The 17,026-nt window shown below is 45.8% G+C and overlaps 1 protein-coding gene across 3 annotated transcripts in view; it reads left to right on the top strand.

Annotated features, from left to right (window-relative positions):
• LIMK1 (LIM domain kinase 1) overlaps positions 1 to 17,026 on the top strand; it is a 183,424-nt gene that overhangs the window by 138,688 nt on the left and 27,710 nt on the right. For all 3 annotated transcript variants that reach the window (XM_075335372.1, XM_075335371.1, XM_075335373.1), the window contains 5 exons: positions 4,638 to 4,743; positions 4,830 to 4,954; positions 5,447 to 5,630; positions 9,268 to 9,354; positions 12,270 to 12,401. In XM_075335372.1, coding sequence (XP_075191487.1) covers positions 4,638 to 4,743; positions 4,830 to 4,954; positions 5,447 to 5,630; positions 9,268 to 9,354; positions 12,270 to 12,401 — 634 coding nt within the window. The remainder of the gene's footprint in view (positions 1 to 4,637; positions 4,744 to 4,829; positions 4,955 to 5,446; positions 5,631 to 9,267; positions 9,355 to 12,269; positions 12,402 to 17,026) is intronic.

Raw genomic sequence — 17,026 nt, 5'->3', positions numbered from 1 at the left:
CCCCCAGGACTACTCCTCCTATTATCCTCCTCTCAACCCCCAGGACTACTCCTCCTATTATACTCCTTTCCCCCCAGGACTACTCCTCCTATTATACTCATCTCTTCCCAGGACTACTCCTCCTATTATACTCCTCTCTCCCCAGGACTACTCCTCCTATTATCCTCCTCTCCCCCCTAGTACTACTCCTCCTATTATACTCCTCACCTCCATAACTACTCCTCCTATTAGACTCCTTATCTCCAGGACTACTCCTCCTATTATATTCTTCTCCCCCAAGGACTACTCCTCCTATTATACTCCTCTCCCCCCAGGACTACTCCTCCTATTATACTCCTCATCCCCCAGGACTACTCCTCCTATTATACTCCTCTCCCCCCCCAGGACTACTCCTCCTATTATGTTCCTCTCCCCCCAGAACTACTCCTCCTATTATACTCCTCTCCCCCCAGGACTACTCCTCCTATTATATTCCTCTCCCCCAGGACTACTCCTATTATACTTCTCTCCCCCAGGACTACTCCTCCTCTTATACTCCTCATCCCCCAGGACTACTCCTCCTATTATTCTCCTCTCCCCCCAGGACTGCTCCTCCTATTATACTCCTCTCCCCCCAGGGCTACTCCTCCTATTATACTCCTCTCCCCCCAGGACTACTCCTCCTATTATATTCCTCTCCCCCAGGACTACTCCTCCTATTATTATATTCCTCTCCCCCCAGGACTACTCCTATTATACTCCCTCTCCCCCCAGGACTACTCGTCCTATTATACTCCTCTCTCCCCAGGACTACTCTTCCTATTATACTCCTCTCCCCCCAGGACTACTCCTCCTATTATATTCCTCTCCCCCCAGGACTACTCCTCCTATTATACTCCTCTCCCCCCAGGACTACTCCTCCTATTATACTCCTCTCCCCCCAGGACTACTCCTATTATACTCCTCTCCCCCCAGGACTACTCCTATTATACTCCTCTCCCCCAGGACTACTCCTCCTATTATACTCCTCTCCCCCAGGACTACTCCTCCTATTATATTCCTCTCCCCCCAGGTCTACTCCTCCTATTATATTCCTCTCCCCCAGGACTACTCCTCCTATTATACTCCTCTCCCCCAGGACTACTCCTATTATACTCCTCATCCCCCAGGACCACTCCTCCTATTATACTCCTCTCCCCCCCAGGACTACTCCTCCTATTATATTCCTCTCCCCCAGGACTACTCCTCCTATTATACTCCTCTCCCCCCAGGACTACTCCACCTATTATATTCCTCTCCCCCCAGGACCACTCCTCCTATTATACTCCTCTCCCCCCAGGACTACTACTCTTATTATATTCCTCTCCCCCCAGGACTACTCCTCCTATTCTACTCCTCTCCCCCCAGGACTACTCCTCCTATTATACTCCTCATCCCCCAGGACTACTCCTCCTATTATACTCCTCTCCCCCCAGGACTACTCCTCCTATTATATTCTCTCCCCCCAGGACTACTCCTCCTATTATACGCCTCTCCCCCCAGGACTACTCCTATTATACTCCTCTCCCCCCAGGACTACTCGTCCTATTATACTCCTCTCTCCCCAGGACTACTCTTCTTATTATACTCCTCTCCCGCCAGGACTACTCCTCCTATTATATTCCTCTCCGCCCAGGACTACTCCTCCTATTATACTCCTCTCCCCCCAGGACTACTCCTATTATACTCCTCTCCCCCAGGACTACTCCTCCTATTATATTCCTCTCCGCCCAGGACTACTCCTCCTATTATACTCCTCTCCCCCCAGGACTTCTCCTATTATACTCCTCTCCCCCCAGGACTACTCCTCCTATTATACTCCTCTCCCCCCCAGGACTACTCCTCCTATTATACTCCTCTCCCCCCAGGGCTAGTCCTCCTATTATATTCCTCTCCCCCCAGGACTACTCGTCCTATTATACTCCTCTCTCCCCAGGACTACTCTTCCAAAATAAACACACTGCACAGAACATACCTCCCCCCAAAACACACACGCACCCACACAAACCACACAACACACACAGCACCACACACACACACAACGCTGCAGACAAGACACACAGCGCTCCACAAACAACACAACACACACAACGCAACACACAAACAACACCGCTCTCACACACCCCCCACACCCAGACAACACCCAGAACATTTACAGCGCCCCACACAAACACTTGGCAACTACACACAACAACATCTATATATATATATATATAACAAAAATCATACATTAACTACACACTAAATTCTAGAATACCCGATGCGTTAGAATCGGGCACCCTTCTAGTATAGTATAATGGCCCTCCATACACTATAATGACCCTTACCCTCCTCAACCCAGTATGATTGCCCCTCCACATTTTATAATAGTTTGCACACATTGTAATGGCCCCAACTAGCCCTCAATACAGTATAATGGCTCCACACAGCCTTCCAAACAGTATAATGGCTCCCCACAGCCTTCCAAACAGTATAATGGCCCCACACAGCCTTCCAAACAGTATAATGGCTCCCCACAGCCTTCCAAACAGTATAATGGCCCCACACAGCCTTCCAAACAGTATAGTGGCTCCATACAGCCTTCCAAACAGTATAGTGGCTCCACACAGCCTTCCAAACAGTATAGTGGCTCCACACAGCCTTCCAAACAGTATAATGGCTCCACACAGCCTTCCAAACAGTATAGTGGCCACCACATAGTATTCTAAACAGTATAATGGCCCCACACAGCCTTCCAAACAGTATAGTGGCCACCACATAGTATTCTAAACAGTATAATGGCCCCACACAGCCTTCCAAACAGTATAGTGGCCACCACATAGTATTCTAAACAGTATAGTGGCCACCACATAGTATTCTAAACAGTATAATGGCCCCACACAGCCTTCCAAACAGTATAATGGCCCCACACAGCCTTCCAAACAGTATAATGGCTCCACACAGCCTTCCAAACAGTATAGTGGCCACCACATAGTATTCTAAACAGAATAACTGGCCCCTACAAAGACCTGTAATGGCCCCCACATAGCCCTCCAAATTGTATAATATTCCTCACTTATCCATGCAACTATAAGGCCATGTACGCACACTGCAGATTTGTTTCACCAGTGAAAAACGCACCCTCTGGCAGAAAAACAAACCCAAGAAACGCATGCGTTTTGGTGTGTTATTGTCCCTACGTTTTTTAAACATTATCAATGGCAAAACACAGGGATAAACGCAGGGAGCTGCAGAAAAGAAGTGACAAGCTGCTTCTTTTTGCTGCAGAAAAACTGCAGCAAAACCTGTAAGGAAAAAAGAAGCATCGTGCACACAGCATTTCACATTTCTCATAGACTTTGCTGGGGAAGGACTGCATGAAGTTTATGAACACAAACCACACCAATTCTGCACCAAAAACGCATCAAAAAACGCAGTGTGTGCAAAGGGCCTAATAGTTCTCACGTAGCTCTGCAAACTGTTTAATGGCCCCCTTATAGCCCTGAAAAATGTCTAATGGCCACCACATAGGTCTGCAAACTCTATAATAGCCCGCATTGATTTAGAAGAAAAAAAAAAATCACCTCTCCTCATTCCCACACAGCTGCGGTCTCTGTAGCATGTGTTCTGCAGTTCTGTACTGCTCATCAGAGCGGGTGTGATGATATCAGAACTGAGGGAGAATGATGGACTAGGGAGCCGATGGCTTTCGTGGATGCTGATACAGTTGAAAGTGGATGTCAGGCACAGGGAGGCGCTGCCCCGGAACCGAGCCTCTCCACTCATGAGCCCGATAGTGGCCGCGTTGTCTGCCACCACTGGCAGACAAAACCCCTGTTCTAGAATAATATATCCTTTGCAGTCCAATAGCTCATGATTATGCAACATTCCTACTGATTTAAAAGTGTAAATAGGCCCCCTAACCTCTCGGGTCCCTGTCCGGCTGCAGAAATGATATGTCTGCCAATATGTACGCCACTGGTGATATGGACAATAAAAAGAAAACATTATTAAAATGTTTTTAAAAGTATTTTTAGCATATACAAATGTGTACACAATAGTCCGTTTTCTGATGACATTCCCGTTAGGCCATATATGATTGCTGTAGAGAATAGTCACTGCGGAGTAGAAATATATTAATTGAATGATGAGACTCTTGAGACCTAATGAGCTAATTTATTAGATATTTTGGTCCGGTTCAGCAATGAGCAATATTTAACATTTTCCCTTTTTCCAGGTTATTAAAATTGTATATTATAATGACGTTGCTTTGACAATACATTGGATCTGTCCATTAAAAAAAAGAATCTTGTTTTAATTACACGGCCGATCCAAACCACATGTCGGCTTTTGTTTCTGACATGGTTTATATTAGACCATTGGGGATTTGGCGCAGGATGTTAGAGCCATTTTGCATGTTATTTGCACAGTGTGAGTGCACATCTTTACATTAGTGCATTTTTATGTTAGAAATGTATCAGTAATGGTCGTGATATAATATTGTACGCGTGCTTTGTTTGGACGCACATTATTTTCTAGCAGTTAATTGCTATCACATGCATGATGAAGTATCTTCTATGGAGGAAATGACTCCAATAATGTATACCGTACATGCCAACACTCTGTGCTGTGTGTTTTAGATTGGACGCGGATTGTCTCAGTCCTGACATTCAAGGCTCAATTCATGTTGGAGATCGAATCCTGGAGATCAATGGCACCCCTATTCGCAGCGTTCCCCTAGATGAGGTGCACAGGAATAATTACCCTCATTGCCGTTTTGTTCTATTAATTTGTTTTTTTACTAATCCTATTTTTTTTTATTATTTCTCTAGATTGATATTTTAATACAAGAGACCAGCCGGCTCTTACAGCTAACCATTGAGCATGACCCTCATGAAAACACCCCCCTGCCCACCCCATGCACAGAGCCTGGAATCAGACGCCAGAGGCCGGTCACGTAAGTGCTTACCAGAAATTTAATAATCTACACGTTTTTCAGCAATTTAAACACATGCATTTTTAGGCCACGTTCACACATTGAGTATTTGGTGAGTTTTTTACCTCAGTATTTGTAAGACAAAACCAAGAGTGGAACAATCAGAGTAAAAGTACAATATAAACACGGCACCACTTCTGTATTTATCACCCACTCCTGGTTTTGGCTACAAATACTGAGGTAAAAAACTTACCAAATACTCAATATCTGCACCTGGCCTTACAGGGGTATTCCTATCTTTAATACCCTACCCCAATATGTAGTAGGTATAATAATAATATTAACAAATACCTCCATTTAGAAATGTAGTATAGTTCCCCTGATATAGCCATGTCTCTTACCTCATGCGCAGAGCATTGCAGCTTATCCATCCACTATAGAGCCTCTGCTTAAGGAAAGTAATTGGGACTATTATACATACTAACACATTATTTCTTCTTCTCCTATGTGAAGGCGTAGCTGCAGCATAGACAGATCACCTGGATCCAGCTGTGTGGGGTCACCATCTTGCTCCAAAAGAGATATGTGTCGCTCTGAATCTGTCCGTGGTGTTACTGGATCACATCGAATATTCAGGCCTTCAGATCTCATCCCAGGAGAAGTTCTGGGCAGAGGCTGCTTTGGGCAGGCAATCAGGGTAATAACAGACAGACAGGCTCCATCCTATACAGACAAGCTCCATCCTATACAGACAAGCTCCATCCTATACAGACAAGCTCCATCCTATACAGACAAGCTCCATCCTATACAGACAAGCTCTATCCTATATAGACAAGCTCTATCCTATACAGACAAGCTCCATCCTATACAGACAACCTACATCCTATACAGACAAGCTCCATCCTATACAGACAACCTCCATCCTATACAGACAAGCTCCATCCTATACAGACAACCTCCATCCTATACAGACAAGCTCCATCCTATACAGATAAGCTCTATCCTATACAGACAAGCTCCATCCTATACAGACAAGTTCTATCCTATACAGACAAGCTCTATCCTATACAGACAAGCTCTATCCTATACAGACAAGCTCCATCCTATACAGATAAGCTTTATCCTATACAGATAAGCTCTATCCTATACAGATAAGCTCCATCCTATACAGACAAGCTCCATCCTATACAGACAAGCTCCATCCTATACAGACAAGCTCCATCCTATACAGACAAGCTCCATCCTATACAGACAAGCTCCGTTCTGTACAGACAAGCTCCGTCCTGTACAGACAAGCTCCGTCCTATACAGACAAGCTCCATCCTATACAGACAAGCTCCGTCCTATACAGACAAGCTCCATCCTATACAGACAAGCTCCGTCCTATACAGACAAGCTCCATCCTATACAGACAAGCTCCATCCTATACAGACAAGCTCCATCCTATACAGACAAGCTCCATCCTATACAGACAAGCTCCATCCTATACAGACAAGCTCCATCCTATACAGACAAGCTCCTTCGTATACAGACAAGCTCTGTTCTATACATACAAGCTCCATCCTATACAGACAAGCTCTGTTCTGTACATAACAGCTCCGTCCTATACAGATAAGCTCTGTTCTGTACATACAAGCTACACGCTATACAGACAAGCTCTGTTCTGTGCAGACAAGCTACACGCTATACAGACAAACTCCATTCTATGCAGATAAAAGACGTCCTGTACAGACAAGCACTATCCTGTACAGACAAGCTCTGTTCTATACAGACAAGCTCCATCCATTTTATACAGACAAATGATGTTCTGTACAGACAAGCACTATCCCGTACAGACAAGTTCCATCCTATACAGGTAAGATCAGGGTAGACTATCTGTTCCATCCTATACAGATAAGTGACGTTCTCCACCCTATACAGACATGCTCCATCCTATACAGACAAATGACGTTCTATACATACAAGCTCTATGCTAAACAGACAAGCTCTGTTCTGTACATACAAGCTCCATCCTATACAGACAAGCTCTGTTATGTACTGACAAGCTGTATCTTATTATTTTAATCAATGCTGAAGTACTTCTGTTTCTTAAGAAAATAGTGCCACAAATACTTTATCCATTCATTACAAGATTTCTAAAAAAAAAAATGTATAGATTTTCCATGTGTATTCAATAACATTGCCAGGTATTTGACACATGGCAAATGCAGGAGAATTATTAACACTGCTAGATCATGCTATTGGATAACTAGTGTCTCTACGCGGTATCAGTATGTGGCCGGAATGCAATATTTTTTATTGTATTTATATGCATTGATAAATATGCCCCAATGTTTCTATGTTCCTCTAGAGCAGGGGTCTCAAACACGCGGCCCGCGGGCCGCATGCGGCCCGTCAGGCTGCTTCGTGCGGCCCCCAGGCCCGTGCCCCTGTTTACTATCGCGGCCGGTGCAGGGGCCGCAGCCACTGTCTGCACTTTGTTAGATGAGTGTTTTGCCGGCGCTGCGCTCTCAGAGGCAAGGACTGTGCGCGCGCAGCGCCGGCAAAACATTCATCTGACATAACTCGCTGCCAGTGGCTGCGGTCCCTGCACCGGCCGCGATAGTCACCGGGGCACGGCCTGCAGACAGCGAGAAGCAGAGGTGAGGAGCCGAGGGAGCGCGAGACAGGTGAGAAGAATGGTGTTTGTTTATTTTTTGGGAATGTGAAGGACGGCACATTAACCCCTTAGCGACCTCTGACGTACTGGGTATGTTATGGCTCCCTGGTACTTAAGGACCCATGACATACCCAGTACGTCATGGCGAAATCGCAGCCCCGGTGGCTGCGATCCGGGGCTGCGATCGCCGTTTGCATTGCCAATAGCAAATACCTTAGATTCGGGGAGGAGGCAACTTCAGGAGGAGTGGTGTCTCCTCCCCGGACCTACGGAGGCTGTGATTGGCTGTGCGGTATTCGTCAGCCAATCACAGCCACTGTAATGTTACAACCATTGAAAATGGCTGTAACATTGAAATCCAGCCCTGATCAGTGCAGCTGTAGCACCGATCATTGGCTGGAGCTGGGTGACCTCTGTTCCACCCGCCCCCAGCTCTGATTGGAGAGACCGGCCTTGTGACCGATCTGTCCAATCACTGTGGATCTGGGGCCAGAGACCGCCCCCTCAACTTCACTCCAGCGTCTGTGGGTGGAAGGAAGCCGAGAGCGATCGGTAAATTATAGCGCCCCCTTTCACCCGCCGCCGCCACTGCCCCCCCCCCCCATTACTACAGGATGGGGATATTACTATAGATTAGGGACAAGGTGGGAACATGACTATAGGATGGGGACAAGGTGGGCACATGTCTATAGGATGGGGACAAGGTGGGCACATGTCTATAGGATAGGGACAAGATGGGCACATGACTATAGGATAGGGACAAGGTGGGCACATGACTATAGGATAGGGACAAGGTGGGCACATGTCTATAGGATGGGGACAAGGTGGGCACATGATTATAGAACAGGGACAAGGTGGGCACATGACTATAGGATGGGGACAAGGTGGGCACATGACTATAGAATAGGGACAAGGTGGGCACATGTCTATAGAATAGGGACAAGGTGGGCACATTACTATAGAATAGGGACAAGGTGGGCACATGACTATAGAATAGGGACAAGGTGGGCACATGCCTATAGGATGGGGACAAGGTGGGCACATGTCTATAGAATAGGGACAAGGTGGGCACATGTCTATAGGATGGGGACAAGGTGGGCACATGTCTATAGGATGGGGACAAGGTGGGCACATGTCTATAGGATGGGGACAAGGTGGGCACATGTCTATAGGATGGGGACATTAAAAGGATGGGCATAATACTATTGGATGGGGACATTAGAATAGGGACAAGGCTATAGGATGGGGACAAGGCTGGGGTCATTACTATAGGATGGGGAAAATTACTAAAAGATGTTGGCCAAAATTTCTATATAGTGCTAATTGTAACAATATTAGTTACAAGAAAGGGATAAAATGTAAAAAAAAAAACAAAATAAAGCATGACTTTTTTTTACCATCAACTTTTTTTTTTTTTTTTTTTTTTATATTTAACCAAAGAATGTGCACATTTGTTATAATAAACAAGTGAAAAATGTTGAAAATCAGTCATCCAAGGGTGTGTAAAAAAATATATATGGTACCAATAAAAATGTCACTTTGTCCCGCAAAGAATGCGGCCCCCCAAATTATTTTTTTCCTCTGTGCGGCCCATACACCCAGCCGAGTTTGAGACCCCTGCTCTAGAGTCTGGAAATTGGGTGTAATGACATGTACTATTTCTGACTTTTACCAGGTTACTCATCGTCAGACTGGCGAGGTGATGGTGATGAAAGAGTTAATTCGATTTGATGAAGAAACACAAAGGACCTTTTTGAAGGAGGCAGGTGATTTTGTTCTATTTTATTCTGCAAGTATTTACATTTGATCAGTTTTCAACTCGATCATTTCAATTTCTGCTGCCACAGCAAGTCGAGGTCAGGGGGATGTGCTACTGCAGCTGATGATGGACAGGGGAATGTGCTACCGCAGATATTGGTGTTCAGGGGGATGTGCTACTGCAGCTGATGATGGACAGTGGAATGTGCTACTGCAGATATTGGTGTTCAGGGGAATGTGCTACCGCAGATATTGGTGTTCAGGGGGATGTGCTACCGCAGCTGATGGTGTTCAGGGGGATGGTCTACCGCAGATGATGGTGTTCAGGGGGATGGTCTACCGTAGATGATGGTGTTCAGGGGGATGGTCTACCGTAGATGATGGTGTTAAGGGGGATGGTCTACCGCAGATGATGGTGTTCAGGGGGATGGTCTACCGTAGATGATGGTGTTAAGGGGGATGGTCTACCGTAGATGATGGTGGTCAGGGGGATGTGCTACCGCAGATGATGGTGGTCAGGGGGATGTGCTACAGCAGATGATGGTGGTCAGGGGGATGTGCTACCGCAGATGATGGTGATCAGGGGGATGTGCTACTGCAGCTGGTGGTGTTCAGGGGGATGTGTTGCCACAGCTGATGATGGTGGTCAGGGGTATGTGCTGCTACAGCAAGTAGAGGTCAGGGGGATGTGCTGCTTCACCTGGTGGTCAGGGGGATGTGCTGCCGCAGCTGATTGTGGTTAGGAGAATGTGCTGCTGCTGAGGAAGGAGAAAAAAAAGATAATGATTCTGATAAGATATTGATCTTGTGCATCTTATGTAAGGAGGTGGACAGGCTGTCATATTCCCCATGAAGACACCAATTGTATCAATGTAATGTTTTATGCCTATTATGTCTGCTAGAGGTTTTAATATGTTCCACCCAATTGTAGGCTGCAGTTCCTGTTAGTCATATATGACAGGGTTAACTGTAGGACCCTCCAATTTTGGGGAGGATTGTTATTGGCCAGTGTGAGTCAATTCAAGTTTGGGGAGTTATTGTTGAGCATAAAGACACCATCAAAGAAAGAAGAAGAGCCTTGGGTGTGTGTTTTGAGGAGGATCAAGGAGCCAGCAACAACAGGGAAGCCACAGTGGTGATAGTATTGTCAGAAGCAGGCAAGTAGGGGTGCTCTGGGACAAACAGCTGTGATGGAGCAGTAGTGTTCTGGACCCTGGCGAACAGCCTTGAAGAGAAGGTGGATTTGGCCAGACCAGTGGTATGTTTAGTAGGGTGGAGATAGCCAGAGCTCCCTTATGTCAGGTTTCTTAAAGAATGGAGTCACCCCTATTGCCATATTGTCAAACATTTTGTTCCTATCAAGTACTGTTTCATTATCGTTCACTGTTGGAGACTTGCCTTTGTACTGTGTAGAAGAGAATAGAGCGTTCATCTCCTGATGCTCCATGTACTTAAGTGTAGTTATAAGTAAAAAGAGCTTTGTATGTCTTCATTATGGGGTGCAATGGATTCGGCACCACACAAAGTGTGACTGCACTGAACATAGAGATATCCTCCACTGAATCAACACCACAACACACACACCCAGGAATCCAACAAGCCCTATATTTTTGTAGCATGCCGGAACGTGGAATGCGAGTACCTCGCCCACGGCTACCGCACCATGCCACTTAACACTTGGAAGAGAACAGGAATGTATGGGATGCATCAATGAGAAAGTTACATTTCTGTGGCAGCAGAAGAGGGTCATTTCTCTATGGGGCACCAGCAAAAAAAAGTAATATACAAATGTAACAAAAAAGGGAAAAGCCAGCTCACCAATGCAGCAAGACGTCCTATGTACCCGGAACATAGACACTGCCATGGACATCAAACGGTTAAAGATATAAAGGAGAACCCAGCTGAAGACAGAAAACAATTCCACACTTCATTGGAGTGCGTTAAAATATCATGAGAAAATAATGCAGGGATCAGCATGTAGTATATTCGCGTTTCTGGTGCGTTTCGCACCGTGTAATCATAATGATGAAACGCATAGGTGCTACATAATGATTGCAGCATTTTTCTGATATTGTCAATATTTAACACAATTCAATAAAGTCTTGGATATTTTACTCTCTCTTGAGCTGGATCTCCTTGATATCCGTCACCAGCACATATTCTGATGTCATATTAGGACATGTCCTCTTAAAAGGAATCTATCATCGGTTTTCTTTCCCACCTATTCTGTGAGCACCATAATGTAGAGAGAGAGACCCTGATTCCAGCAATGTGTCACTTACTGGGCTGCTCCTGGTAGGTTTTGATAAAACCACTGTTTTATCAGCAGAATCACTTGAGGACTAGTAAATCTGCTGCCATGTAGTCTTCCATATTCATATCTTTATAACCCTACCTCCATCTCTGATTGACAGCTTCATGCCTATGCACAGTGTACTCAGAAATCTATCAATCAGTAGTGAGGGCGGGTATATATAGAATTCAGCATTCAGAGAACTGATCACTCTTCAACAGATAAAACAGGGATTTAGCCCTATAACAGCAAGCAGCCCAGTAAGTTACACATTGCAGGAATCAGGGTCTCTAGATTATGCTGCTCTCAGATGGGGTAACAAAAATCTGGTGACAGTTCCCTTCATTGGTTGCAGAACAGGTGGTGACAAGAGAGCATTATGGGTGGTAGTATTAAAACAAGTTCTGCCTTTAAGTTTAATAAGGCGCCATGGGAGCAACTATGGACCATAGCAGGAATGTGACAGCTTATTTTACACCTCCACAATGGGTAATGATGGTATAGGTGAGATATCATGAGGTTGACACCTATGCCTTAGTGACCTCATCTGGGAGGGTTGTCAGAGACGTGCACTCCTCTTTTAGTATTAATACAACATTAATAGTTTATTTTCCATTGTCCCGCAGGTGAAGGTAATGCGTTGTTTGGAGCACCCTAATGTCCTGAGGTTTATAGGTGTACTTTACAAGGACAAGAGACTGAACTTCATTACCGAATACATCCCGGGAGGCACCCTCCGCCGGGTGATAAAGGGGATGGTATGCAATTTCCAATTCCTTCCGTTTGCCTAGCGCATGAAAATATATGACATTAATAAGTCTCTGAAGTGCTGGTGGCAATTTAATGCAAAATTCTTAATTTTATATAGAAAATTTTATGAGATCATGATTGTGAATTTTTATAAGATCCTGGATAATATTAACCCTCACAATGAAAGATGTAAACATACTTTGTGCGTCTACACTGAGATTCTCATTTAGCCTGTATTCAGACAATTAAACTTTTTCATAAGTGACATAATCAATTATTACATGGGTTAGTGATAAGTGATAGTATTCCTATCATGCTCCTGGGGGTCTAGAGTGGTGTAACCACTTAGTTTTAGTACATCTATTATGTCTGATAGTCTTAGTTGATTAAAGGGTTAGTATTGGTGTCCATTATACATAGTGTTACAGGGGGATTATAGGTAAATTTTTATTATCATTTGTGGTCTAAGGTAGTTCAGTGGTTAATACATGACATAATAAAATAATTACAGTATATCACTGTTATAGAGTTTAGGATGGAAGATGGGTTAATGGTTTTATGCCGGTGTCACACGGTTCGATATATCGTGCGATATGTCGGCGGGGTCACGGAATTCGTGACGCACATCCGGCATCGTTAGATATATCGTACCGTGTGACACCTCCGAACGACTGTGAACGAGCAAAAATACTCACCTTATCGTTGCTCGTTGACACGTTGTTCATTTTCAAATTGTCGGTCCTCCTTCTGTGCTCCGGTTGTTCATCGTTCCCGAGGAAGCACACATCGCTCCGTGACACACCCCAGGAACGACGAACACAGCGTACCTGCGTCCCGCCGGCAATGAGGAAAGAAGGAGGTGGGCGGGATGTTACGTCCTGCTCATCTCCGCCCCTCCGCTACTATTGGGCGGCCGCTGTGTGACGTCGCTGTGACACCGAACGTCCCTCCCCCTTCAGGAAGTGGATGTTCGCCGCCCACAGCGAGGTCGTCCGGGAGGTAAGTACGTGTGACTGGGGGTTAACGACTTTGTGCGCCACGGGCAACAAATTGCTCGTGACGCACAAACGACAGGGGTGGGTACGATCGCTCATGCGATCGCACGATAGATCGTACCGTGTGACGCCGGCCTTAGTTTGTTACATTGGCAACCTGTGGAAAAGTGGCTGAAGAGCAGGCTTAAACTTAGTTATTAACTTTGAATATGTAAAGATTATAGATTGTAAAGACTAATCTGCTGATTTCCCCTCTAACTAAGAGGGCATTAGGAGAGATTCTTTGGAGTAATTTGCTTTTTCCACTGTATACGGTGCCCAATCATAAGCAGGCAGCATCACATGGGGGAAATAGCAAACAACCTCAAAGAAGCTTAGAACAGGGTGATGTGGTAAGACTCACGTACACTAGATCACACTTAGATCTCATTGCTGGCGCTTGCAGTCATTATATGTGCAGGGGTAAGGGGTGCTTCACACATAGCGAGATCGCTACAGAAATCGCTGCTACGGCACGGTTTTGGTGACGCAACAGTGACCTCATTAGCGATCTCGCTGTGTGTGACACTGAGCAGCGATCTGGCCCCTGCTGCGAGATCGCTGCTCGTTACACACAGCCCTGGTTCGTTTTCTTCAAAGGCGCTCTCCCGCTGTGACACACAGATCGCTGTGTGTGACAGCAAGAGAGCGACGAAATGAAGCGAGCAGGAGCTGGCGTCTGGCAGCTGCGGTAAGCTGTAACCAGGGTAAACATCGGGTAAGATATTTACCTTAGTTACCAGCCTCCGCAGCTCTCACGCTGCCAGTGCCGGCTCCGGCTCTCTGCACATGTAGCTGCAGTACACATCGAGTTAATTAACCCGATGTATACTGTAGCTAGGAGAGCAAGGAGCCAGCGCTAAGCAGTGTGCGCGGCTCCCTGCTCTCTGCTCATGTAGCGATGTTATGATCGCTGCTGCGTCGCTGTGTTTGACAGCTAAGCAGCAATCATAACAGCGACTTACTAGGTCGCTGTTACGTCACAGAAAATGGTGACGTAACAGCGACGTCGTTGTCGCTGTCGCTATGTGTGAAGCACCCCTAAGATAGCTACATCGTTAGTCATTATATACATCACTCTGCATCTATCTCGGACATTGGGGAATGATTATACAGTATCTGGAATAGATACAGAGCACTTTGCGTGACCCTCTGCAGCTCTCATCTGCCAGCGCTAATTCATTCTACCCGTGGCTTGGGCAGAAATAGTCAGGTGATAGTGATGTTAGAGGACAGCTGTCACATATACCACTTTGAATCTATGCTAGGTGGCCATCCCTTGTATTCTCTCTTTGTAATATTTTTAATGGACAAAAAATAAAGTAACCATATTATAATGCCGGATCGCCTTTTTTTCTTTTTATGCACACATCAGTACAGGGGACACTAATAGGTCACATTACTACACAGGACAAGGATGGGGCACATTATTACAGGGGACAAGATGGGGACATTACTACAGCGGACAAGGAATAGCACATTACTACAGGGGACAAGGATGGGCCAAATTACTACAGGCGACAAGGATGAAGCACATTACTACACAGGACAAGGATGGGCACATTTCTACAGAGGACAAGATGGGTACATTACTACAGGCGGCAAGGATGGGCAGGCGGCAAGGATGGGCACATTACTACAAGGGGACAAGATGATTATTATTATTATTATTATTATTATTATTGCGTCATTTATTCTATGGCACTTTACATGTGAAAGGGGTATGCATAGTAGGGACAAGTACAATAATCATAAAAAATACAAGGCACAGACTGGTACAGGAGGAGAGAGGACACTGCCCATGAGGGCTCACAGTCTACAACGGATGGGTGAGGATACAGTAGGTGAGGGTAGAGTAGGTGAGGGTAGAGATGGTCGTGCAGTGCTATAGCGGACTGAGGGTTACGACAGGTTGTAGGCTTGTTGGAAGAGGTGGGTCTTCAGGTTCCTTTTGAAGCTAGTCAAGGTAGGCGAGCGTCTGGTATGTTGTGGCAGAGCATTCCAGAGTATGGGGGAGGCATGGGAGAAATCTTGGATGTGGTGGTGGGAAGAGATGAGAGGGGAGTAGAGAAGGAGATCTTGTGAGAATCGAAGGTTACGTCCAGGTAAGTACCAAGAGACTAGGTCATAGTCATAGTGGATTAGTCGGGCAGCATAGTTTAGAATAGATTGTAGGTAGGCCACAGAGCAAGAGACACATTACTACAGGGGATAAGATGGGCACATTACTACAGGGGATAAGATGGGCACATTACTACAGGGACAAGGATTGGCACATTAATACAAGGGGACAAGAGGAACACACTACTACCGGGGATAAGGATTGGCACATTACTCTAGGGGACAAGGATGGTCACATTACTTCAGGTGACAAGGATGGGCACATTACTCCAGGGGGCAAGGATGGGCATATTACTCCAGTGGACAAGATGGGCACATTACTACAGGGAACAAGATGTGCACATTACTACATGGGACAAGATGGGCACATTACTACAAGATATTGGCCAAAATTACTATATGCTGCTAATTGTAAAATGATATTACTTAAAAGAAGGGAATAAAATGCAAAAAATAAATAACGAGATTTTTTTTTTACCATTAAAAATACTTTTTTATACATAAACTGAAATTAAAAAGTGCACATTTGTTATAATAAATGAGCAAAAATGTTTCAAAAAACATGATCCAAAGGTGTATAGAAAAACAAATATGATATCACTAAAAATGTCACTTTGTCCTGCAAAGAATGCACCCCCAAATATTTTTTTTTTCTATGTATGGCCCATACACCCAGCCGAATTTGAGACCCGTGATCTAAATGATTAGGTTCATGATCAAAAAGTCTGGAGGAGCTTTTGGCTTCAAGGCTCAAAGGCTGGCACTTTTTGGAGCAGGGGACCAAATTATGTTCTTTCCGCCATAGGCAGCAGGAGCTTTAACATTTATTTTCAGTGAAAGGGGACCTAGTTTAGTGCAACATTGCAAACTTCCTGCTAGATGGAGTGGGACAAGAGCACAGACCTCAAGAATGGAGACTTTTTGTAGACTCTTCCAAAACCCATTTATAAGTGGTACTTCTGTATAATGGCAACGAAAATCCATCTGTTCCTCTTGCTTACGCAGCAAGTATCGTATTTTTCGTTTTATAAGACGCACCCCAAATTTAGAGAGAAAAAAATGTATGGGGTCCGATGGTGTTGGGGCGGCAGTGGTGATAACAGGAGGCAGGGGCAGTGCTGGAGTACGGCGATGCTGAGGGTGGTGCAGAGAGTGGCCCAGCTACTCACTACGGGCTGCAGCGCTACTCTATCCTGGGGCACCGGGCTCTTCTCTGTCCTGGGGCACCGGGCTCTGCTCTGTCCTGGGGCACCGGGCTCTGCTCTGTCCTGGGGCACCGGGCTCTGCTCTGTCCTGGGGCACCGGGCTCTGCTCTGTCCTGGGGCACCGAGCGCTGTTCTGTCCCGGGGCATCGGGCGCTGTTCTGTCCCGGGGCATCAGGCTCTGCTCTGTCCTGGGGCATCAGGCGCTGTTCTGTCCTGGGGCACCGGGCGCTGCTCTGTCCTGGGGCACCAGGCGCTGCTCTGTCCTGGGGCACC

The sequence above is a fragment of the Anomaloglossus baeobatrachus genome, chromosome 2 (assembly GCF_048569485.1).
Source record: "Anomaloglossus baeobatrachus isolate aAnoBae1 chromosome 2, aAnoBae1.hap1, whole genome shotgun sequence".
In the NCBI taxonomy this organism is placed as follows: Eukaryota; Metazoa; Chordata; class Amphibia; order Anura; family Aromobatidae; genus Anomaloglossus; species Anomaloglossus baeobatrachus.
This window is presented reverse-complemented; position numbering and strand designations above follow the sequence as displayed.